General features: G+C 43.0%; 1 protein-coding gene across 2 annotated transcripts in view; it reads right to left on the minus strand.

Annotated features, from left to right (window-relative positions):
• Positions 1-24,806, minus strand: part of cntn2 (contactin 2) — a 90,583-nt gene that overhangs the window by 1,305 nt on the left and 64,472 nt on the right. The window contains exons 14-23 of one of the 2 annotated variants that reach the window (XR_015128994.1): positions 18,905-19,025; positions 17,982-18,140; positions 17,000-17,149; positions 15,796-15,866; positions 15,087-15,321; positions 13,450-13,565; positions 12,599-12,785; positions 11,766-11,878; positions 10,443-10,611; positions 9,291-9,463 (exon numbers count right to left, since the gene is read on the minus strand). Coding sequence is in view for 1 of the 2 variants with exons in the window: in XM_086291025.1 (XP_086147151.1) it covers positions 9,354-9,463; positions 10,443-10,611; positions 11,766-11,878; positions 12,599-12,785; positions 13,450-13,565; positions 15,087-15,321; positions 15,796-15,866; positions 17,000-17,149; positions 17,982-18,140; positions 18,905-19,025 (1,431 nt within the window). In the remaining variant the exon portion in view is untranslated. Of the gene's footprint in view, positions 1-4,978; positions 9,464-10,442; positions 10,612-11,765; positions 11,879-12,598; positions 12,786-13,449; positions 13,566-15,086; positions 15,322-15,795; positions 15,867-16,999; positions 17,150-17,981; positions 18,141-18,904; positions 19,026-24,806 lie in introns of those variants that run through there. The other variant, XM_086291025.1, reaches the window with a different exon arrangement.

Genomic DNA, 24,806 nt, shown 5'->3' on the forward strand with positions numbered 1-24,806 from the left:
AGTAATCGGATTACAGTAACGCATTACAAGTAACGCAGAACAACCTCCAGATCAACACTAGCAAAAACAAGGAGCTGGTGGTAGACTTCCACAGGCACAAACATCCTCCACTGCAACCACTGGACATCCAAGGTATGGACATTGAGACTGTGGACAGCTACAGGTACCTTGGTGTTCATCTGAACAATAGACTGGACTGGACTCATAATTCAGACGCCCTCTACAGGACAGGGCAGAGCAGGCTGTACCTGCTGTGGAGACTCAGGTCGTTTGGAGTGGAGGGCCCACTCCTGAAGACCTTCTATGACTCTGTGGCGGCCTCAGCCATCTTTTACGGTGTGGTCTGCTGGGGCAGCAGCATCTCTGCCGGGGACTGTCATCCCTGTTGGACAACATCTCCCACCCCATGCAGCAGACTCTGACAGCACTGAGCAGCTCCTTCAGTGGGAGACTGCGGCACCCACAGTGTGGGACGGAGAGATTTCACAGGTCTTTCCTCCCCACTGCTGACAGACTCCACAACAAACTGTCAGGGCTCTGTGTGCGGGGAGGTGGAGATGTGGATCCAAGGACTCTGAGACGGAAATATAACTGAAAACCACAGCTTTATTGCTGGCACCAACAAAACAGAAACCAAACATGAAAACACTAACTGGAACACACAGGCAGGATCTGAGGGTACGACGTGACACTGGGTTGAGGACAACACAGGGCTAATATACACAGGGTGGTAATCAGGGAATGGGTAACAGAAGGGAGACACAGCTGGGGGAGATCAGGGCTAATGAGACGGGGGAGCTAAGCTGCACACACTAACATAAGACAAAGACTTTCACAATGAGACAGGAAACAAGAAACCACTAAACAAAGATGCAGACATGACACAGAGACAGACTAGACACTGAACAGAAACTGCAATACACATGAGAACGCAAAACCTAAGAACTGACACCTCACCAAGAATAACTGAAACAGATCTATAATGATAATAATAAGAAACTCAAAATGCTGACCCAGAACCGTGACACAAACACACACATCCAAAACACAATGATAACTTTCATCCTGTCTCTGCATGTTATTCTATCTTATCTTATTCTAGTCTATTGTTTTTTCTTTTTTTCTTCATTTTTACTGCTCTTGTACTTTCTACCATGACCAGATAAAGGTTTATCTTATCTTATCTTATAAAGTTAAAAGATTAAAACTAATAAAACAAGTTTTAAAAAGAGCCTTTTTTATTTGATTCAATTTCATATGATGGATTAGGCAGAAAAAATAGAATTGGCCTGAAAGGTCTGTTGCTTTATCACGTATTCAGGTTGTGTATCATGTTTTTAAAAAGTAACCAAGTAATAAAGTAACCAATTAGTTTTGAAAATAAGTAATCAGTAATGTAACGGGATTAAGTGCAATAATCCTTTCTGTCATCGTTGTATTTTTACTCAGTTGTATATAGCATTTGTATTTGTATTCTATTTTTATCTTATTGTATATTTATTTTATTTTATTCTACTGTATATAGTATTTTATTTTATTCTATTCTGTACAGTTGTGTACTGTATTTATTCTTATTGTATCCTAATTTTTGCCTCATAACTTTTGCACTGTCCACTTCCTGTTGTGACAAAACAAATTTCCCACGTGTGGGACTAATAAAGGTTATCTTATCTTATCTTACTTTCTTGAAGAAGTAATCTGTAATAAGTAACTAATTACTGTTTTCAAGTAACTTGACCAACACTACTCACCAGTTAGTTAAACTTCAGGAATGTCTGAAAGACACACAAATGATGATCTCTAATTCCCTGCTTTGTTTGGGAAAATACTGAGGTCACTCTACTCTGTAAAAATCTTAGAAACATGGTGTTCATGCTTTTGCTAAAAGTAAATCATCTTTACTCTTAATCAAAGATAAAAATCCAAGTATAAGTTTCATTAATATGTATGTGTGTGTGTGTGTGTGTGTGTGTGTGTGTGTGTGTGTGTGTGTGTGTGTGCTTCTGTGCCGTCTGTACCAGAGAATGTGTGCAAACATGGCAAACAGCCCAGATCCTGTGAGGGTTCCTCAGACATACGAGGGGTGGACATCAGAGGCAGTTAGAACTCCTCACCCAGCAGCTCCATCTGCACTGCCTACTGGTAAAACTCAGCATCAGGAACTGGACTTTGCAAACAGAGAGTCAATCCATACTTCATGTATTGGGGTGCTGGTTTCACAGACTAACAGAAGGTAAACTGTAAGAAATCTTGGAGTCATTTTGGACCAGTATAATTTCTTTAATGAGCATATTAAACAAGGACTGCTTTCTTGCATGTGTGAAATATAACTGTTAAATTAAAACAAAAAAAAACCTCAGAGTGATACTACAAATTGACTTGATTTGCACTGGTTGCATTTCTTAACATTTAAGCTGGACTATTGTAATTCATTATTATCAAGTTGTCCTTTCAGCTGATCCAAAATGCTGCAGCAAGAGTCCTGACAGGGACTAGAAAGAGAGCAGAATTCTCCTGTATTGCTTCCCTTCATTGGCTCCCTGTTAAATCCAGAATTCAAAATCCTGCTCCTGTCATGGTCCTGAGTCTGACGACTCTTTATGCTTTTGTTTATCCTGAGTATGTATTCTGTTATGATTTGCCATTTCTTAGGTTTCTGTTCTGTGCCTGCCCTGGTCCCACTTCTGTCTATGGTGTCACACTGTCTGTGTGTGAATCTGTCTGTTCAGTTCAGTGTCTTGTCTGGTTCTCTGTGTCCGAGTTTCCTGTTTTATTCTGAAGGTCTCTGTCTCATGTGAGTGTGTCCAGTTTCCGTTTCCTCTGTCCCGTCAGCTCTGATTCCTCCCAGCTGTGTTGCCCTCCTGTCTCTCATCCCCTGATTACTGCTGTGTGTATTTAGGCCCTGTGTGTTCTCCTGCTGGTTGTTGGTTCTGCGTCTCTCTGCCTCACACACCGTTTCGTATGTTCTCAGGTTTGTTATTTAGTTTTCCCGGTTTAGGTTTCTTTAGTCATTTGTCATTCCTCACTCCTCACTGCCTGTTCCATCACCCTATTACTTGCAAATAAACGTCACTTGCATCAGTCAACTGCCTGCGTTTTGGGTCCTTTTCCCTCCAACACCACACGGCTCGCCTCGACAGCGTGACAGCTCCTCACATACATCTCATCTTATCTTAATGACCTCGTAGTACCATATCACCCTATTAGAGCACTTCGCTCTCGCTCTGCAGGCCTACTTGTTGTTCCTAGAGTATTTAAAAGTAGAATGGGAGGCAGAGCCTTCAGTTTTCAGGCCCCTCTTCTGTGGAACCAGCTTCCAGTTTGGTTTCAGCAGACAGACACTGTATTGTAGGTCTACCTTACAATATAAAGCGCTTTGAGGCGACTGTTGTTGTGATAAGATAAGATAAGATAAGATAAGATTTGGCACTATATGAAAAAAACTGAATCGAAGTATACAGAACACATGTAGACAGGTTGGTCATAGGTTGGTCCCATCCACTCTCACACACTCTCAAGAGGATAAGGACCTGGTCCAGTGTTCCACAACCAGGACAAAAAAGATCTTGCTCTGACCGGACCTAACATTGGAGACTTAGGTCCAAAATTCAGTGTTCTGCTGACCCGTCCATCCACCTTAAACTTCTTGCAATACGTTCCTCATACACTCAACAAAAATATAAACGCAACACCTTTGTTACTGCTCCCATTCCCCATGGGATGGACGTAGAGACCTAAAATTCATTCCAGATACACAATATAACCATCCCTCCCAAACAGTGGTCACAAATCAGTCCAAATGTGTGGTAGTGGGCACATCTGCTATATTGAGATAATCCATCCCACCTCATCAGGATGCTGATCTGACATCATGAGTAGTGCACAGGTGTACCTCAGACTGCCCACAACAAAAGGCCACCCTGGAATGTGCAGTTTTTTGCGCTATTGGGGGTCTGGGGACCCAGAACCGGTCAGTATCTGGTGTGACCACCATTTGCCTCATGCAGTGCAACACATCGTCGCATGGAGTCTATCAGATTGTCAATTGTGGCCTGTGGAATGTTGGTCCACTCCACTTCAATGGCTGTGCGAGGTTGTTGGATATTCGTGGGAACTGGTACACGCTGTCGTATACGCCGGTCAAGCACATCCCGAACATGCTCAATGGGTGACATGTCCGGTGAGTATGCTGGCCATGCAAGAACTGGGACATTCTCAGCTGCCATCTGCCCTGAACAATGTGAACCATGATTCATCCGTGAAGCGCACACCTCTCCAACGTGCCAGACGCCATCGAATGTGAGCATTTGCCCACACAAGTCTGTTACGGCGACGAGCTGGAGTCAGGTCAAGACCCCGATGAGGACGACGGGCATGCAGTTGAGCGTCCCTGAGACGGTTTCTGACAGTTTGTGCAGAAATTGTTTGGTTGTGCAAACCAATTGTTCCAGCAGCTGTCTGGGTGGCTGGTCTCAGACGATCTTGGAGGTGAACCTGCTGGATGTGGAGGTCCTGGGCTGGTGTGGTTACACGAGGTCTGCGGCTGTGAGGCCGGTTGGATGTGCTGCCATATTCTCTGAAACGCCTGTGGAGACGGCTTATGGTTGAGAAATGAACATTCAATGCACGGGCGACAGATCTGGTTGACATTCCTGCTGTCAGCATGCCAATTGCACGCTCCCTCATTGCTTGTGGCATCTGTGGCATTTTGCTGTGAGACAAAACTGCACATTCCAGGGTGGCCTTTTGTTGTGGGCAGTCTGAGGTACACCTGTGCACTACTCATGATGTCAGATCAGCATCCTGATGTGGCACACCTGTGAGGTGGGATGGATTATCTCAATATAGCAGATGTGCCCACTACCACACATTTGGACTGATTTGTGACCACTGTTTGGGAGGGATGGTTATATTGTGTATCTGGAATGAATTTTAGGTCTCTACGTCATCCCATGGGGAATGGGAGCAGTAACAAAGGTGTTGCGTTTATATTTTTGTTGAGTGTATTTAAAGACCAGAGATATAGCTTAAGAGTCTGTGTGTCACACCCATGTCGCTCTCAGCCTCTTTTCCAAAGTGAAGGCTTCGCAGATGGTCAAGTAACATAGCACAGGAAACCTCTTTTACACTGTTTGGTTCTGAAACTTGATTTTGGTGTGTTTCAGTATATGATTCATGTGGACAACCAAAACATTTAGTGACGTTTTTGTTTTATACTTAAACCTAATGACTGTGACGATTCATTTTTTCGTATTTGCTTCATCACCTCACTTAAGTCGAGTGTGGCTAACATACACAAACATTTGAAAAAATCTTTTTCTGTCTGTACGTAGATAGCTGTAGCTAGGTGTTATCATTATCTGTGCTCACATGTTGGTCCAGTTATTTTGGGCCAATAAACACCTGTGAAAAATTCATTAGTAGCACCAGTATTATTTACGGCTTGAGTTAAACATCTGACAGAAGCTTACATCTCTTGATTTCAGCTATATCAAGCTTCATGCCACAACTAGGTCTGCGCCAGTGGAAATGCTTTTTGACCCACTTAAGTTCAATAATTTAATTTAATTGTTTGACAGCACTAATATTATTATATATGTATACTTACCTATTAGTATATGGGTTGTTAAAAAGTTGTATTTCACAGGAGAGAACCTGTGCTGACAGACTGAAGAAGACTATTCAAACTCTCTTTGGATTTAAGCATTTAACATTCTTTGAGTTATGTTGTTTAGATGTCAGTTACAGGCTTAAATATAAAGTTGAAAAAAAGTAATTGCAACCAAGCTATTGATCAAGTAATTGTGATTAATCGAGATTTTTTTTTATCTATTGACAGCACTACTAATAATATGTTTTGGGGTTAGGGTTAGACCCCAGCCTGATTGTTCGGTAGAATTTCTAATAAAAAAAATCCAATTTTCATCCTGCAGACATTAAACATGTTATTTATATTAAAAAGGGAAATCACGTGATCACTAGTGACTACTGATGATTATACACACACCACATGGGTGAAGTAATCGTCTGACCTCCCTGAAGTGCACCGTGAACAAGTGTCTGTGCTCCCTAAACCCATTTTAAACATTATCCTTTGTGTTGGGGGTGAATTGATTTATACTGTGTATGTTTGCATTTTTGGTCATGGAGAAAATGTTATTGGGAGTATTGGGAGTTATTGGGAGCACTCCAGGTCATTTTCCCATTTGAGTGTTGGTAGCGCGATAGATACATCAGTGTTGGAAATTACTTTGCATAGTTTGGAGGTTATTCTTCTGGGGTGAGTGATTTTCATTATTTCTTCAGCTAATCTGGAGGGAAGCAGTGGATTAATTGTTTTCTTGGATTGGATTTAATCTTTCCGCCAGCTTCCACCTTGGGAGCGCTGTCTCCTTGAGCTGGCCTTTTCTTTTGCAGCAGTCAGTGAAAACAAAGTGTTTTCGCCTTTCGTGCGATTGTGTCGTTTTACATGTTGGTTGCCTTTCAGTCATTTTGATTTTGGGGAACATTTTCTTCAATCCCATCATCATCATCATCCATGAAGTTCTACGGTGTAATAGCATTTCTGTTAGGACTACAACCTATTCTCCTGGCAATTCTCGCTCCAGCTTCAAGCTCAGTGCTGTGCAATTGCAAGAGCTTGATTTACACTTTTCACATATACAAGTCTGTACCATCTGTAAGCTCTGGTGAGCGCAAACAGCATGTAAATCTCTCGCTCAGCTGGGAGCGCTGTCTCTGTTGTCCTCTGTTTATGCTAGATGAAATCGCTCCCTGGGCCACTCTTGCTTCCCCAGGCTTCAAATGCATCTTTTAACTTGTGCGCAAGGATTCAAGAATCTCTGAGGTAAAGCCAAATTCAGTTGTCTCTCAATGTCAGCTGAAAATAACAGGATGTCAAAAAAATAAATGAATCTGAAATCCTCTGATTGTCGGCACATGTCTGCACCTCTCATTCTCCCCTTTGGCTGAATGGGGGGATAAAAGCTTAAGTGACCTTCTTCTGATAGGTTAAAAAACTATAGTAATAGCCTTAAATGCTTTGCAATCTTCTTGGATTGACACAGAGATGGTGATCCACTGCTTCCACAGCTTCCTTAAGTAAGCCAAGAAGCGCTCGCAGCATAAATACTAACATTCAAGTTCATCTTCCATCAACTGCATCTCAACACTGCATGCAGAAGGTGAGGAGATATTTCTCACCTTAGGCAGTAGACCATATGTTCTGTGCAACCAACCTATATGGAGGCGGAGGAAGGGGGGGGGGGGGGGGTCATCTCAAGTCATTTTATTCACCAAAAAACCCCAAAACAAAAACGGCATGTATATGCAACCATTTGCTCATAGTTCACTCTTGGGGAAATCTGCTCCAAAGCTGCTCCACCAAACATTGATCTCTAGTTGCGCTGCAATAGCTTATCAGCATTAGGGTGTTTAGGTTTTCATTTCCAAATGATATTCATCTGTGTAAGTTGTAGTAGAAGTGTACTTTCAGATTTCAGCTAAGGGGCTCAGTGACTTATTGGCTGGGCCTGGATGGCGAGGCTCATCCATACCCCAACACTGCTTTAGCAAGGTGGTGCATTCAGCGTGGCTTGCACATATCTGCATGAGTATGGAAGTCTATTCAGTCCACCATATTGAGTCTTTTATTTTTAATCTGTTTTTATTCCATAGTTAATTAATCCCCCTTCCTAGCCTTTTGACAACCACTACGCTTGGTGCCATCAGACACCAGCAAAGAGAAAAGCAAGCTAGTGACTCATACTCACGCTCCCTGTCTGAAGCTTCCCCAGCCTCCTCTCATAGCATCAGTTTCTCTTATTAAGCCTTTTGCATTGTATAGCTATCAGTCATGTATTGATTGTTATCCTGTGTAAGGACAGCAGAACTATTTCCATGATTATTCTGAGCAGATTATTAAGAAACCGTGATGTGGCTAAAAGGGGGATTTTATGTCTTTAAGAGATTATTTGGGGATATTACAATAAAATGATGTTAGAAAACTTATCCTACAATGCTACTATATATGGTTGGGATTAGGGGAAAGTGATGGCGATGACTCAGCATTAGACAGTGTGACTGACGTAACACAGGAATGTAAAAATCCACCAGTGTGACTTCTCACTTACTGACTTAGGAACAGACTGTATTAACAATGAACAGCATATTAAGCGCTGCATGCATTAGCAATAACATTTGGTACAGATGTAAAATAACAACAGAACCTCGTCCAGTACAAACTCAGTTTGAAGCATTGCAGTGTTTTACGGGTAGAAAAGCAAAACGATGCATTCCTGCCAACAGCTTAGACCAAAGCAGCAGCTACCATTCAAACCAAGTCAAAGGTTCTGAGTATATCAACAACAAAATAATAAAAAAACAGCAGTTTTCAGCACGTGACGTGTATGTTTGATCTTAACTCTCGAGCTGTAGATAAAAATGTACATGACAGCGGCCACATGTTTCCTGTAAAGTGTGGTGGAGCAGAATCGTTACATAAGAGCTGATAACGGGGTTACAGTGAGGACAGTTTACAACACTGCTGATAACTTTGGTGATCGGTCATCCATCCCTGCTGCTCTGGCCTTTTCATCTCAGCCTATCAGCACAAGAGACACTGAGAGTAAACCCGAGAAACACAAACACAAGTATTTTTACATTCCTGTCAAAACGATTCAAAGAAAAAACAAAAAAAACATCAACAAAGAATTAAATACAATCAAATTTCAATTCCCTGAAATGAAACAAGACATCAAACAGTATAATAATCATCTAGACACGTGAGACAAGCACAGAGACAGTAGCTGGAAACAACAGTTAGCAGTTCTTTAGAGCCTCGGGTTTATGCTGTGTTCACACTGTGAGCAACAAGAGAAGCACTTTGTGATTCAAACAGGAGACGCAGGTGAAAGAGCTGGATTCTGTCTCTAATTCGCCACCTGGCAGGTTTAGCAGAACGCTTGACCATCAGCCTCTCTGGTATTTCGTCACACGTTCAGTTGGTAAAGTGACAAATGCTCTAACATCACCTGTAGACTCAGTAAGCAACCTGCCCTCAGTGTGAACACGCAGACCTCCACCACGTTGACTCTATTATTACATTTACACCTGAAGTCCTGCCAACTACAGTTTCAAGGACACATGTGTCAGCCACATGTGTCCCAGTAAGGCATGGTTTATACTGAGAGCAGTGCACAAACATAATACCTCCTGCAGACATTTTACAAAGATCCTTGTCATTATTAAAAGCGAATCCCCGTGTTTCCCACCCCCGGACCCACACCCACCTATCCATAAAGGAGAGCATTAGTTTCAAGCCACCCATAAGAAAAAGTTCCGACTGGCCGAGATCACAGGCCTGACACCACCGCAGAAATGAGCAGAGCCAAGCCTGAGAGGAGGTGGGCATGGGGACAGGGCAGTGTGGAGGAGGCATCCTTCTGCACCATCATACCAGTCCCTACAACACAGAGAGCACATGGACAGCTCAGCGTACATGTGGCTATAGCTCTGACTTGAAACAGCATTACTATCACAGCTATGGAAGCCTAGACGACAACAAGAAACGTGCACAAATAAAAACATCTCCTGGCTTGACCTTCATTTATAACCAGCATGCACTAAACGGCTAACATTTAAAGCCATAAATGTTTATGATCAACATTATAAATATCCTTATCAAACCATATCTCGGAGATAACATGGCCTTGGATAAATGCAGGTTCCAGGGGTCGTTTTTCTTCTGCATAACTATTTATCGATAAGAGCGTACGTGCATGGAATCAAAGTGCTGCAAACAGGTAAAAAGGTGAATAGAGTTTGTATAACGGCTTTTCACTGGTCCCTGAGAGTGCACAGTAAACATGTTTCTATACACAGTCCCCAAAGTTAACAGGCTTCAAATGAGCTGGACAGCTGACCAATAACCACATTCAAGTGAGGCCTGCTCATTTTTTCACTGTCATCGTGAATATAAGTGAAGGACCCAATCACGAGGCTGGAAAAGCTATGAAAACTTTCCAAATCGACCTCAACCTTAAAAAAAGCAGAGCAGCGTGAAAAGGCCTGCAAGACCACAGAGGACTGAAGTGACAGCTAAAACAAGTCTTTGAGGAGGGGAGTGTATCACTGAGAGGCTCTGGAATCACTGCCTTCACCAATGGAAATACAGGGGCACAAAATCCATGTGGCTGGTTTCCCTCAAGAAGACTAGAGCAGACTCTGTCATAGCTAACAGAGTCTGTACAGTTTAGAAACCTTTAGACTGCGTGGAGACGATGCTGCAGCAGAGGCCTGTGTTGGAAACCACGAAGCAAATCTGGCCTAATGTAACACAGCCAGGGAGCAAAAAGTGTTTTCCTTTCATTATTTGCACTATTTTTTAACTAATGAACTATTAAACCGGAGAAATATATGGTTTGTGCTTCCTGATTTGTCACCTGAATCCCGGGACACAATAATCTCGTGTGCTGGCCCGTCCCCGCCCTCGCCCCATGACCAAATCTCCAACACAATGTAAGCCTTGTCTTTGGGCAGCGGCAGGCTCACTGACGTCTTCGTCTTGTCCAGAAACTTCAAAGCTGCCTGGTCCTCGTGCTTGTACAGAACCTGGAGACAGAACAAAGTCTTTTTACAGTGTTTATCTGTTGATTTGATAAAGTTATCTTTGGGTGATTATAACATGACACAAGCTTATAAACAAGATCTTTGACTTTGTTTTACAGCCAGTTTATTGGTTCACATAATTCCACGATGAGGTGAGCTGTTTCACGATGAACCTTACCGAGCATGAGCGCTGCAGCAGAAAGAAAGCAGTTAATCCAACACACCTGTATGTGCTCAGAATACAGACATGACAATCCTCGAGTCCCTGAATGCTGGAGGAAAAAGAAGGATTTTCCCCAGGATAACATTTTTATATTCCCAAAGCCAAATCACAGCACTGCTAACTGTCCAGCTGTGAGCTCTGATCGCAGGCTTGCTCTTTTCTTATGATCGACTGTTACAAACTTTCTTTTAAGTCACAAGTACTGTAAACCATGCTACATGCAAGTGGCTTTAAGTTCCGACCGTAAATACAGATTCAAATGTATAAAGCATATCAACCACCTCCTGCCCACAGAGTGACAGAACACGTTGGACCATTACAAATGAACAAAAGCTGCAGTTTAAAATAAGCACAGATCAAATGTCCTTGGGCCACGTTGGAGACATGCTCAGACTAATGGGCTTTCCTGCACTTGGTCAAGCAGCCAGTGTAGACCATCCTGCTGACTGGTATCCCAATCCCACTACAAGTCTTTTATTATTGTTAATAAGCATGCAGGTGGGTGACAGGTATCAACGTGTACTCCATATGAATATTAGGAGAAGATAACAACGTTCTCAGGGTCACAACCATTTAAGATTTTCCAGGGGAAACTCCAAAATGTGAGAAGCTGATGATGCTTCAGCATGCATGCACAGAGAGTGCTCAGGACTGAATAAGACCAAATAAACTGATCAGGAAGGCTGGCTCTGTGATTGGCTGCACGCTGCAAACACCTGCAGATGTGACGCTGCTGGTACAGGGTGGTGAAAGTGTATCACAGCTAATCTCGACCACCATCTGCATCACCGGACAGGCAGCAGCTTACTTCTGTAACAGCCTGGCCCAGCTCTTATGCATTAAGACTATGCAACGCGCTTGCCTAGCAAACACTCGGATTATTTCTCCACATGTGGGATCAATAACATAAATCGTATTTAGATCCAGGACTCACTTTGTAGCCCAGTATGGCTGACTCGTTGTGCATGGCTGTCACTTGGTCCCATCTCACCGTGACCCGCGAGCCGTGAGCCTTCCACGACACGCTGCCCGGAGGACGATTGGGAGCTGAGAAGGAAAAAGCACATTTCAAAAGAATCGAGCTCATCCCTTTCAGTAGAAATGATGCATCCTGAGTAACAGCAGCCATTTTCATGTGTATCACTGTGAGGGTATTGACCCTGTATAACAAAGTCACACCAGACAGAGTGGTGATTAGAAGAGCACAGACTGCTGGACGCAGCTTTACAGCTGCTCCATGAATGCAGCTTCCAAAGGGAACATTTGCATCTGAAGTGATTAAAGCTTCAGATCTGCTTTAACTTTAGTAAGCAGAGTAAACTCTCCTATAAAAGCACGTGGTTGACTCAGTCAGCAGAAGCAAAGCAGGATGGTTTCCTGTCGGGCATCACTGTGCTGGGGCCTGCTCGCCTCCAGGACAGAAACATTGAATTAATCTGATTTTAATGAGCTGTCATTCAAAATAAGTCCTGAGTCACTTACATGTAATGAATATTGAAGATATAAAATATGACATTTATGATTAAATTACAAGAAATAAATGTGTTCATGACATTCTCATTATCTGAGATGTATTATCGTGAAGAGCAAACACCAACGAGCAGCCAGCTGGATGTTACACCTGCATAATTTAAACGCAGTCGTCTGAAAGGTTCGTGTGTCCTTTGCACGGGTGTGAGAGCAGACGTCTCTGTGAGTGAGTTGTCTTTGCTTTATGTTACGTGCTCTGTGCTGTCATCTTTCTAACAGAGAGCGCTGCACCCGTACGTGGTTTCCTGGTGGTGACGGCGGTGCGTGGCGAGGGCGGTCCTGTGCCGGCACTGTTGTATGCCAGAACAGCGACGTGGTATCGAGTGCTGGGTCGAAGTCCGGACACCCTGGCTGTCGGCTCCAGGCCCGCCGTCCTCACGCGGTCCGCTGCTGCTTCTCTTTCGTGCTGCCGCCAGTACCGGATCTGTTAACGCACAAAGACACATCACTACAGACCTTTCACTCGTCTTTCTTCAGCTTATACATTTATACTCTTTTTAAAGCGTCCTTGGGTTTCTTCAAAGGTATTATTATTATTATTAATGTTGTCTTATAAACTCCATGTGAACAGTACTCAGAGCCTTCACTTTCAGACACACATGCTGTCCACAGCACATGACAAAGTTTGAAATAACACAAGGTTTTACATGATACAAAGCCATCAGACTGCTGTCATTTTCTATTATTTCCTCCACATATATGTTCCTGCTGTTTTTAAGCTCGTAGTTTGATATAAATTGATGATACATGGCTGCACCCTGTGGATGAGCATTCACTCTTTAATGAGCACACATACTGTGAGTATGCATGCATTGTGCTACTGCTCCAGCTATCTGTGTGCTATCAATATGTCAGGTTATTTAGCTTCCTTTCCTTTGACATTTTCCTGGTCTGTTATATTCTGAACATTATTTACTGAAACGTTTTCCTTACTGTGGTCATTTAGGCCGTGCGTGTCCCATACACACAGTTATCACCTAAGAGACCAGCTTTTTGTGACTGCACGATATGTTTTCTCAGTTGTCCACATATTTGTGATAGTTACAGGCTATGCTGCTTTACAGGGATGAAGTCACTGAGTTCGTCACCTCGTATCCTCTCAGGATGCCATTGGTGCTGAGCTGCTGCACAGGCTCCCAGGAAACCTGGATCTCAAAGGCGGACAGTGCCGTGGCATTGATGCTGGAAGGTCCCACGGTTGGCTCTGTGAGGAGTCAGCCAGAGTGTAAAAGGTTAGCAATGTGCAGTATGTGCACTGTCTCACATAATTATATACTCTTACAGTGTTGTCCACTTTTCTGCTGCAGCTTTGCTGACCATGTTCTTACTGTGCTTGATTAACCAGCCCATATGTATCAGGCTTTTCATTACATGGACTACTACCATCAGTCAAGTTGTAAGTGAGCTGACTGTGACCCTTTCTAAAACTATGGCTGCCCTCTAGTGGTTACAGAAAAGACTGCAGGTGGAGTTACATTAGAAATCTTCTTGTGATCTTCAGAAACACTGGAAACTGATCCCTGCCCCGTGCTCTCACAGCCTTCCATCGTGCATGGATCTGAAATGTTGTTTGTCTCATGTCTCTAAGTATAAGAATGGTGTATGGACCTGCAAGTGAAGTAGGAGCTGACTGTACACACCACTGTGTCTTGTCTTAATTAAGTACACAGATGTGTAAACTTGCTAACGACATATAGAACCAATTGAGCTTATATAGATTATGTATTGTAGACGTGCAGGTTGGGAGCTTCAGCTAATGTCCTCATTAAACATTCAGGTGAGACTTCCAGTATCTAGAGTTTATTCAGAAACACTGAGTGTCAGCTCTGCAAACAGAGGCAGGACCGCGGCTGGAACAAGACTGCAGTAATAATGAGAAAGTCTTTGCAGCTGAGTTAAAGAGGCATGGGTGCACTCCCACAGTTTGAGACCTCTTTAGGCTAGACTTCAGTCAGCCATGAACAGCTACAGAAGCTGTTCATGGCGGTGGTTTCAGTTCCAGCTCTGTACACTCGAGTTAGCGCGTCTGCGTTTCTGTATTCCTGCTCCACAAACTCAGACATGAGGAGGAGAATGGATGGATGCTTTCTTGATACCAGGTTCTTTCTGTTTCTTGTCCTCTGCGTCTCCTGTGCAAATCAGTCTTGTCTCTGTGTTCTTTTACCTGTCTGAGTAATCACCTGGTGTATTTCACCTCCCTAACTACCTCGTGTGTGTTTTAAGTCCAACATGCTAAGATGCTGCTGCTGGTAAACTGGACGTTCACTTCAGAGTGCTCTGGTAGAGTAGAAACCAGTACATTCAGCTTTGAATACCAACCTGCTGTTGACTGAATGTCACACAGTATCTGAGCAGTGTTCAAACCTCATATCTACAGCTGGGATGTGGTGGGATGGTGGACTGGTTCCATGATAGAAGCAGATTACACTGGAAACAGGAACCGTGGCACACTTCTCATGTGGTCCCACAAACGTGTTTAGTAAGAAACAGTTTCTTGGTTCATTCATGTCATTTAAACAGAACGCTGTGCAGGTGAGCTCAGAGTCACTGAGTCAGTTCAACGTTTACAGTGAACCAGTCGACATCTTCGTGTGCACAAGCACATCCACCACAAACTACTTCTGTACAAAGCAGTGATGCGATCAGAGCAGTTCGGACGGACACTGGGACATCTGCCACAATGATCACACCGTGGTGGAAGTAGCTGAACGTCAGCGGTACTCACCTTCCTCTGCAGAGTGCACCACAGCCACCTGGCTAAACGGGCCTTCTCCTTTGCGGTTATAAGCTTTGATCTTCACTTCAAAGGGAGTGTACGCTGCCAGACTGCTGTTGTAGTAAACATGTCGAGAGGACTCTACACGTGGAACTCGCACCTCTGTCCATGATGATGTGTCCTTCTTTCTGAACCCCAAGATGTACCCGAAGCCGTCACCGTTCTGGTATTCTCTGGCCATGGGCTGGAGACAAAATCAGACATCCTCACACACCAAGTCTGAACCCAGCTGTCCCAGTAACACCATCATGATCACAGTGATACCACAGTATCTCCAGTACTGATCATGGTTAACTGCTCGTGTTTCTGTCTTTCTGTCTAATTGAATCTCTGTAAGTGTCTTATACTGTTTCCTACTTGTAATCGGAATACCACCGTTTTGGGTCTGGCCCAAGAGTGGACGATTAACACCTCGGTCTCATTAACACTGCCTCTAAAATCACAGTATCTGTTTGTACTGGAACACCCGACAATAACCTGGCCCATAACACTAGAATGAAACAGTAACAACTAACCTGATACTAGATTACATTTTATGAATGAAACGAAAAGAAAATGACTATTTGTTAACGAATGAATGAAAAACTTTGAAAACATATGAACCTAAATTCAGCTCTGTTTGGAAAATAGAGAAAACCCATTTGGCCTTTCCACTCACCGTCCATGTAACGATGAGCTCATCACGGTCTCCTCCACCACCTCCCAGTCCACTCGGGGCCACAGTGGGAGCTGAGGGCCAACAGGACAAAGACACAAGATGAACCACGAGTGTGGATCAATGTACCAAAGTGCCTTTGAAAACTGGAAAGTACTGCTTTCAAGAGACAGTGACACACCAAATCTTTTTTAGTATTTATATACTCTCAGAAAAAATAGAGTACAGCATCAAATCAATGAAACTTCCTGCTCAGGAGAGTGGGTTGTTAATCAGTTTCATATGCGTCAGTGTTAATGAAATGAATGGTGCTGTACACGGGCATATATACTGCCTGTGACACTGTTTAACGTGAGCGGTTTGATGGTCCGGGGAGGAGGATGCACAGACCTCTACAGTGCAACGGCTCAATCCTTGGACCTGCTGTCAGACCCTACGCTGGCTCCTCCTGGTGCATGAGGATGTGAGAGCTTGCAGGCACTTCCTGGATGATGAAGGAATTGATCCAATGAACTTGCCTCCAAGCTCACCACACCTCAATCCAACACAACATCTTTAGCACATGTTTCTGTACCTAAGAGTTTCCAGCCTGAGCTCAGCGATGGTCCAGACCTGGGAGCAGATGATCAGGACACCATCAGGCATTTGGAATATGTCCGGATTAGCATACACACAGCACATGGAAGCCATATAAACTACTATCATTTTGAGTTAGATGGCATTTTGGCTTTCCACGTCATTTTTTCAATTCCAGGTTGTCTTTGAATTTAGCTCTCTGTCTTGGGTTGGGGGGGGCGGGTGTCTCTGGCTCCGCTGCAGTGGAGGGGTGGTGCCAGGGCAGCTGCTGCCACTCAGTAATCAGATTCTCCCTTTTTTCAGTGACGTTGGGGCTGGAGTGGACCGCAGAGTGTGGAGTGGAGACTGAAACGCTGACTGCCCCGACGTCAGAGTGACGGAAAGGAAAAGTACGTGGGGTGCGTTCATTTCACACAAATGATGTAACACCAGATCTCAGTCCGACAGAGGTCCTCTGGGATGTGACAGGAGCTGACAAATCAACTGCAAGATGCTACGATATCAGTACGGGCCAGAGGAACCATGGTGAACCTGTGCCAGAAAGAACTAAGGCAGCTCCGAACCAGCTGGTTCTGATGTAAACATCTGGTTCATGAACAGCTGTCCAAACTACCTCAAATGTGCAACTTACCTGCTTGCAGTGTCCGAACGATGTGGGAAGGCATGCTAGGCTCTCCACTGCCCAAGATGTTGCTGGCGATAACCTGGAATTCATAATCCGTCCAGGGAATCAATCCTGTCACACGAGCTGACTCTGCGTTTCCTTCAATGTTCACTGGATCTGGTGCACAGTGACACGTTTATTTCAATCAAAAACACTGATAGGAAAGTTTTACTGACCAACACTGTGCTAATGTATGAACACAGACACACCCAGTTCACTTTAATAACAACCCGACCCGATGAGTGTGTGAGTATACTGATACTAATGCTGTACAGGTTTCATGTATGCGCTTCCATCAGAAGCGTGTTAAAGAAGTCTGACATGCAGACGGACAGCAACATGTTTGAATCGCCACCATCTTCACTCGTCCTGTACGTCCGTCTGAGTTTCATCGTCAGCATTATTCCCTGTTTCACAGTGTGAGTCTGCCCTCAGCTCTGCTGCAGGTTTCCTCGCTGTTGTCACGGAGGGCTTGCTAACAGGGGCTCATCTGTTTGTTGGGGTTTTTCTCTGGGTCTTTACCTTCAAATATAAAGTGTCTGTATGTGACTGTACGCATGTGATTCAGGGCTGTATACATTTAATTCCAACAGTTTTTAGTTCCAGTAAAAACTGTCCTGACAAACATCTCAGTGTGTTATCTACAAGACCTGATAAATGACAAATACAGAAGAGAAAACAGAGTTATTTATAACAATGTTGGAGAGGCTGGAGTGTGTGCTACTGACTGACTGAGTCTCTGAGCAGGGATGTGATGAAAAAGCTGAGAACACCAACATCAGCCTGACATCTCAGAACAATCGATAAAAACTCCGTGAGAATGAAATCCTTTTGCTGCATTCTTGTTATCATTGTATTGTGGGTTGTGTTATTACTGTGGTTTTGTTATTACTAGAAGCACAACAAGAATACTCCTTTTGTTCAGGTGTATGGTTAAAGACACACACACCTGTCCTCATCTTCCTCCACTCAGACGACAGAGGAGAGCGGCCCATGATGACGTATTTGCCGATAGGACTGTGGTTATCGTAACCACGGCTCCACCTGAGTTCCACTGATGTCTCAGCCACGTTCTTCACCAACAAACCTCCAGGAGGTCCTGGGGGTCCTGTTCAAACCAGAGACAAGTTTAAACATATGACACAATCTCCACATCGACAGAGTAAAGCAGTAAAGGTTGGTTTACCATAACACACGTCACACAATGTCAGATGTCTGCCTACTGCTACGTAGATGCCAAATCCTTACTTTAACACCAGGAGGCGCTATGCTAACTCCAGACTTATTACACCTGTATAGGTTGAGCTACTCCCCAGTAAAACCTGTGATCCCTTTTCTCCTTTGCAAATCCACCTCCTATTATCTTCTTGCTTTAGTGTGACTGCCCATCTTATCATTGTTCTGTGATTATTCTTGTCCAGCAGCTTTCCAAACCTTTGAGTTGCCTTTAATAAACACAGGCGGCTTTAGTGCATAGAATAAAGTGCTGTCTTTGAAAAACATGAGTGTGACAACTACAGTTTCATCTTTTTTAAAAACTACTATGTGAGTTTAATTACATTTGCTTTCATTAAAACAGAAAGCTATCATATGGGTCTCTTTGCCCTGAAGCTGTCTTCCCATGCAGTGTTAGCTTAAACATCACACGAGTCCATAGACGGGACCCTCACAGGTAATGCTTGGCAGTGTTCTGAGTGTGATCTAAAACTCATGCTCACAAGCATTATAATCTATGTTCAGTTCAATTCATCTTTATTTATACAAATCACAACAACAGTCACCTCACAGGGTTTTATATAGCAAAACCAAAACAGGCCTTATTATGTAAATGCAGAGTAGTGAGAGTATGACATCAGAGGACAGCTGTTTCACCTCGAACCACCAGCTTAGCTGAGGCTGCGGCGCTGTCCACCACGGTCTGAGCTGTGCACACGTACGTCCCCGCCTGGCTCAGCTGAGCCCTCACAATCAACAGGTCACCAGTGTTTTCCTTCTGAAAGGACACACACACACACAGACACACACACACAGACACACACAGAGACAGACACACACACACAGAGACAGACACACACACACACACACACACACAGACACACACAGAGACAGACACACACACACACACACACACACACACACACACACAGACAGACACACACAGAGACAGACACACACAGACACACACACACACACAGACACACAGACACACACACACACACACAGACACACACACACACACAGAGACAGACACACACACACACACACACACACACACACACACACACAGACACACACACACAGACACACACAGACACACACACACACACACACAGACACACACACACACACAGAGACAGACACACACACACAGACACACACAGAGACAGACACACACACACAGAGACAGACACACACACACACACACACACACAGACACACACAGAGACACACACAGACACACACAGACAGACACACACAGACACACACACACACACAGACACACACACACACACAGACACACACACACACACAGACACACAGACACACACACACACACACAGACACACACACACACACACACAGAGACAGACACACACACACACACACAGACACACACACACACACACACACAGAGACAGACACACACACACACACACACACACACACACACAGACACACACAGACACACACAGACACACACACACACACACACACACAGACACACACACACACACACACACACAGAGACAGACACACACACACACACACACAGACACACACACACAGACACACACAGACACACACACACAGAGACAGACACACACACACACACACACACAGACACACACACACAGACACACACACACACACACACACACACAGACACACACAGACACACACACACACACACAGACACACACACACACACACACACAGACACACACACACAGACACACACACACACACACACACACACACACACACACACACACACACAGACACACACACACAGACACACACACACACACACACACACACACACACAGAGAAAGAAAACAAATGTCATGAGTCTAAGTGGAGTTCGGTCATTCTGAGTATATTTGGGGAATCGGATTCTTGAAGAAAACTGGTTCCCAGTACTCCAATTCCCACTTGTCAGTTCTTGCTCTCACTCTGATCAGCTGATTTCATTTCAGGTGTCAGAGGAGAAAAACAGTGAGTCCAGAGCGTGGACATGGACATTTATTTTTATTGTGCAAAGACGAGATAAAAAACGTGGAAAAGCATCCAGGGCCGAAACAACTGCATATGCTGATAACACAACTTCAGTTCTTTGCAAGCATCTGCACAGACCAAGAACCAGAGTGAAAGCTGAGGGAAAGCGACTGGATAAGTGATATCGGTACTGGAGGTTTAATACAAAGAACATGTTTATTATGAGGAAAAGATGCTATTTCTTCAGTGCTCAGGTCATGTGCATTCAAAAGCTTCAATGAAACTGGAACTTAAACATGCTAAAGAACAGCTAGGTATGCAGCCTATCCTTAGCCCTGACAATAGCTAGCCAAGACACTGCAGCCAGTTTTAAGCTAGTTCAGGGGTCACGACCTTTAAGACCCAAAGAGCCATTTGGAGCCGGTTTCCACGCAAAAGAAAACTCTGGGAGCCACAAATACTTTGTGACATCTAAGATGAAGATAACACTGTATATACTGTTTTTTACCTTTATGCTTTGTGTGAACAACTAAGGTGTGCTGCTTATGACATCCATGAAGTGCTACAGAGAAAATTACATTTTATTTATGTAACTAACACATTTTGAACTCTTAAAGAAATATAACAAAAGGAAAGCTGAACTAAAATGATCCAGCAAACAAAAACTGCTGTGAGCCGCCCTTATATCGCCTTTGGGCTTTTGGAGCCTTGACCTGACTTTTAAAAAAGATATATATATATATATAAAAAAGATATAAACAATGAAAAATAGATATTTGCAGAATTCTGCCTAAATATGTATTTTACCTGGTTAATGTGTGTGGCGGGGCGTGGTCTGCTGCACCGCTGCAGGGGAGGCGACACACCTGAGCGGCACCCGCAATCATGCCTCGCCGCCTTAACGTCTGTGCTGTTGTGTTGGTGTGTGTCGGGCTGTGAGCTGCAAAGCTACAGCCGGCTGTGTGCGCACAGCAACCGTGTGTGAACAGTGGTCAATAAAGAGATGCTGAAAAGCGCGTTCATGGAAACATCGTCGGGTCTGCTGTGATATGTTTACAACGGGACGTCTGCTCCTGAACCTCTGCGCACAGCGTCTGCAGGTCGGGGCTGTACGAAGTCACTTTATCTTTACAGGACTGTAAGCTGTCGTCTGTGAGGCGTGAGCGTGTTTGTTTTAACACAGTTCACGGTGGAGCTGATGTGACGCTTATTTTGAGCGATAATAATAGAATATAATTTTATTTTTATATTTTAATATCACAATAATCTTTCAATTTAGAACTACAAGTTATAAAAGAACATAAATAAAATACACTTCAGCTAAATACTTCTAATTTATTTTCCCAAACCACGTGGAGCCGCAGTGTAAGGACTAAAGAGCCGCGGCTCCGGAGCCGCAGGTTGTCGACCCCTGAGCTAGACCTTTATAGCAACATCTTATTACATCAACTTTCATGAAACAGTTAAATGTAAGGAGCAGGGACGTGAAATAGACATTAATCTCATTTAAAAGCATATACCTGTGAGTTATGCCACCGTTATATTCATTAATGAAGTAACTAGATCGCCTATAGCAGTTCAGTCCACCTAAAATCAACTCTGACTTTTTAACTGCTTTTTCTAACTTTCTCGCTGAAACCCTGCTCTTATCTCCAAATATACTACTGCTTTTAACATGGACAACACATCAAATTCAGCCACAAGAGATTTTATATGCTGTCTGGACAATTTTGGCTTACACCAATATATGAATGTTCCCAAACACTCCAAAGGACACATTTTGGATCTTGTTTGCTGCATTGGTGTCACCCCTAAGAACTGTGCTGTTTTGGCCTCTTTCAGACCATAAATTAGTTTTATTCAGTGTTAGTCTCCCAGTATACAAAAATAAACAAAACCGCTCAATTACTTTTAGAAATATTAGGGGCATTGATCTATCAGCTCTTTCCCATGGCATTAATAACTTACCTACCATTGATGCCTCAGCTTCCATAGACGCCCTGCTATCTCACTATAACAATGAACTTATCAACCTCTTAGATACCTTGGCTCCCCAAAAAACTCGAACTGTTTCTTTCTCTCGCTCTGCACCATGGTACTCATCTGAACTTCGCCAACTTAAAGCTACTGGATGCCGCCTGGAACGTCTCTCCAGGAAAACAGGACTTACTATTCACAAGGACATGTATCTCAGTCATATACAACACTATAAAGAAGCTATTCATCATGCTAAATCTGCTTACTACACCTCTGTTATTGAATCCGCTGAAGGAAACACTCGCACTTTGTTTTCTACATTACACAATACTGTTAAACCCCCAGATACCTTTGCCATACATACACACTCTGCCAGTCTGCAACAAATTTATGGACTTGTTTTACACCAAGACTGAGAATCTTCATCAACACTTGCCCTCGTCCTGTGATATGGTCAAATGTATCTGCATTTTTTGTCCTTCTCAGCTGTCATCCTCTCTGTCCAATTTTGAACTTCCCACAATAACTCAGCCATCTTCCATAATTACTTAAAGTCGTCATCGTGTAAACTTGATCCACTGCCGACAATTCTGGTCAAACTCTCATTCCCGTCTCTTGCCCCACTGATTGCTAATATCGTACACTCCTCTCTTATATCTGGTTCTGTTCCTTCTTCCCTTAACCCTCTGAATCTGTTCAAAAACACCACCCTTTCAGCTTGTTCGTGGCCACAAGTGGCCACCTACAGATTAGGTCTGTAATTTTTTATTAATTTTGTTTTGTTGCCATTTTTTTTTGCATAAAGCTTTTAAGTAACTTCAGTTCTTTCCATAAATATAAAATAATTATTACTTTTTTATATTTTAACCCTTTAAACACCAGTTTGTTTGTCCACTGCACCAGCTGGACGACAACCTCAAATCTCGCAATTTTATATAATTGCATTGCTACTGAAATTTCTTGTATTATTAATAGTAGAGTCTGGGGCATGTAATTGATTCACATCAACATTGATTATAATGCATTGTTATTTTAGTGCAGAGAGAGCAAAAACATAAAAAACCCCTTTCAGACTGTTCGTGGCCAAAAATGGCCACCCCTTGTTTACATTTACAAAATGCTATAAAATTATTATATATTAAGAAAAATGTCCAGTTTTTTTTACATGATTTTTTAGATTAGCATCAGGGCTGTTCATCAAAATCAAAATTTCATTAAAATTCTGAAATTTAACCCTTTAAATACCAGTTAGAGCACATAATCATAACAACTCATAAATAGAGAAAATCATAAAATCCCAGTTTTTTTTCTAAATAATACATGCCATCTGATTTATTTGCTAACCATGATGAAGGTTAGATGCATAGCAATAATTTACACCATCAATGACATTTATGCAACATTGTTTTTTTCTGCAGTGGCAGAAAAACATAAAAAACCCCTTTCAGCTTGTTCGTGGCCAAAAGTGGCCACCCCTTGTTTACATTTACAAAATGCTATAAATGTCCAGTTTTTTTTACATGATTTTTTAGATTAGCATCAGGGCTGTTCATGAAAATCAAAATTTCAATCAAATTCATAATTTTAACCCTTTAAATACCAGTTAAATCACATAATTGTAATGATTTACATAGGGATAAAAGCATAAAATCCCCATTTTTTTCTAAATAATACATGCAAACTGATTTATTTTCTAACCATGATGGAGGTTAGATGCATAGCAATAATTAAAAGTATCAATGAGTTTTATGCATCTTGGTTTTTTTGTGCAGTGAGAGAAAAACAAAAAAAAATCCCTCTCAGCTTGTTCGTGGCCAAAAATGGCCACCCCCTGTTTACATTTACAAAATGCTATAAAATTCATATATTAAAACATTTTTCTACTTTCATTGACTTGATTTTTTAAATTAGCACCGCTTCTAGTCATAAAAACCAAAATATAATTCAAATTCTGATATTATACCCTTTGAATACCAGTCAGGTTATGTATTATTATAGTAAAAATAGTAATAAAGTTCACATCTTTTAGCATATAAATGGTGAAACCTAATATGTTTTTTTATCATCATTGCAGGTCAGTAACAGTAACTGTTACAATGATTTATTTTTACTTTATTTATTTATGTATTTATTCTTTCTTTTGTTTGGGGGGGGAGGAGGAGATGAATGGCCAAAAGCAATGTCACACATGGTGTGTTAGTGGCCAGTGAGGCAATTTAGTGACCAAATAAAAGAGCTCAATATTGAGCCGGAGAACGCAATTTCATTGTTCTTTGACAATGACAATAAAAATAAATACTTGAATACTTGAATACGATCCGTGTCCTCAGCCAGGGAGCGATAATCCTTCGTGCCCGGAAGCGGAGAGTTGGCGAGGCCGGCTCTCACGAACGCCGGCAGCTGTCTGAGGAAAATGTGGGCGAAGAGAAATCCCCCGTCGTCCGGTCCGAGAAAGGACAGCATGTGCGCCATCAGTTCGAGAGCCGTACCACCACCCAGGCCTGAGAGGGAGAGGAGCTTCTCGGCTCGCTCTGCGTCGGTGAGGGCATAGCACCGAAGAAGAAGCTCCTTAGGAGCGGCG

The sequence above is a fragment of the Aulonocara sp. 'chitande type north' Nkhata Bay genome, linkage group LG5, assembly GCF_057382095.1.
Source record: "Aulonocara sp. 'chitande type north' Nkhata Bay isolate Kocher_YH1m ecotype deep benthic linkage group LG5, A_spYH_male_GT1.1, whole genome shotgun sequence".
Classification (NCBI taxonomy): domain Eukaryota; kingdom Metazoa; phylum Chordata; class Actinopteri; order Cichliformes; family Cichlidae; genus Aulonocara; species Aulonocara sp. 'chitande type north' Nkhata Bay.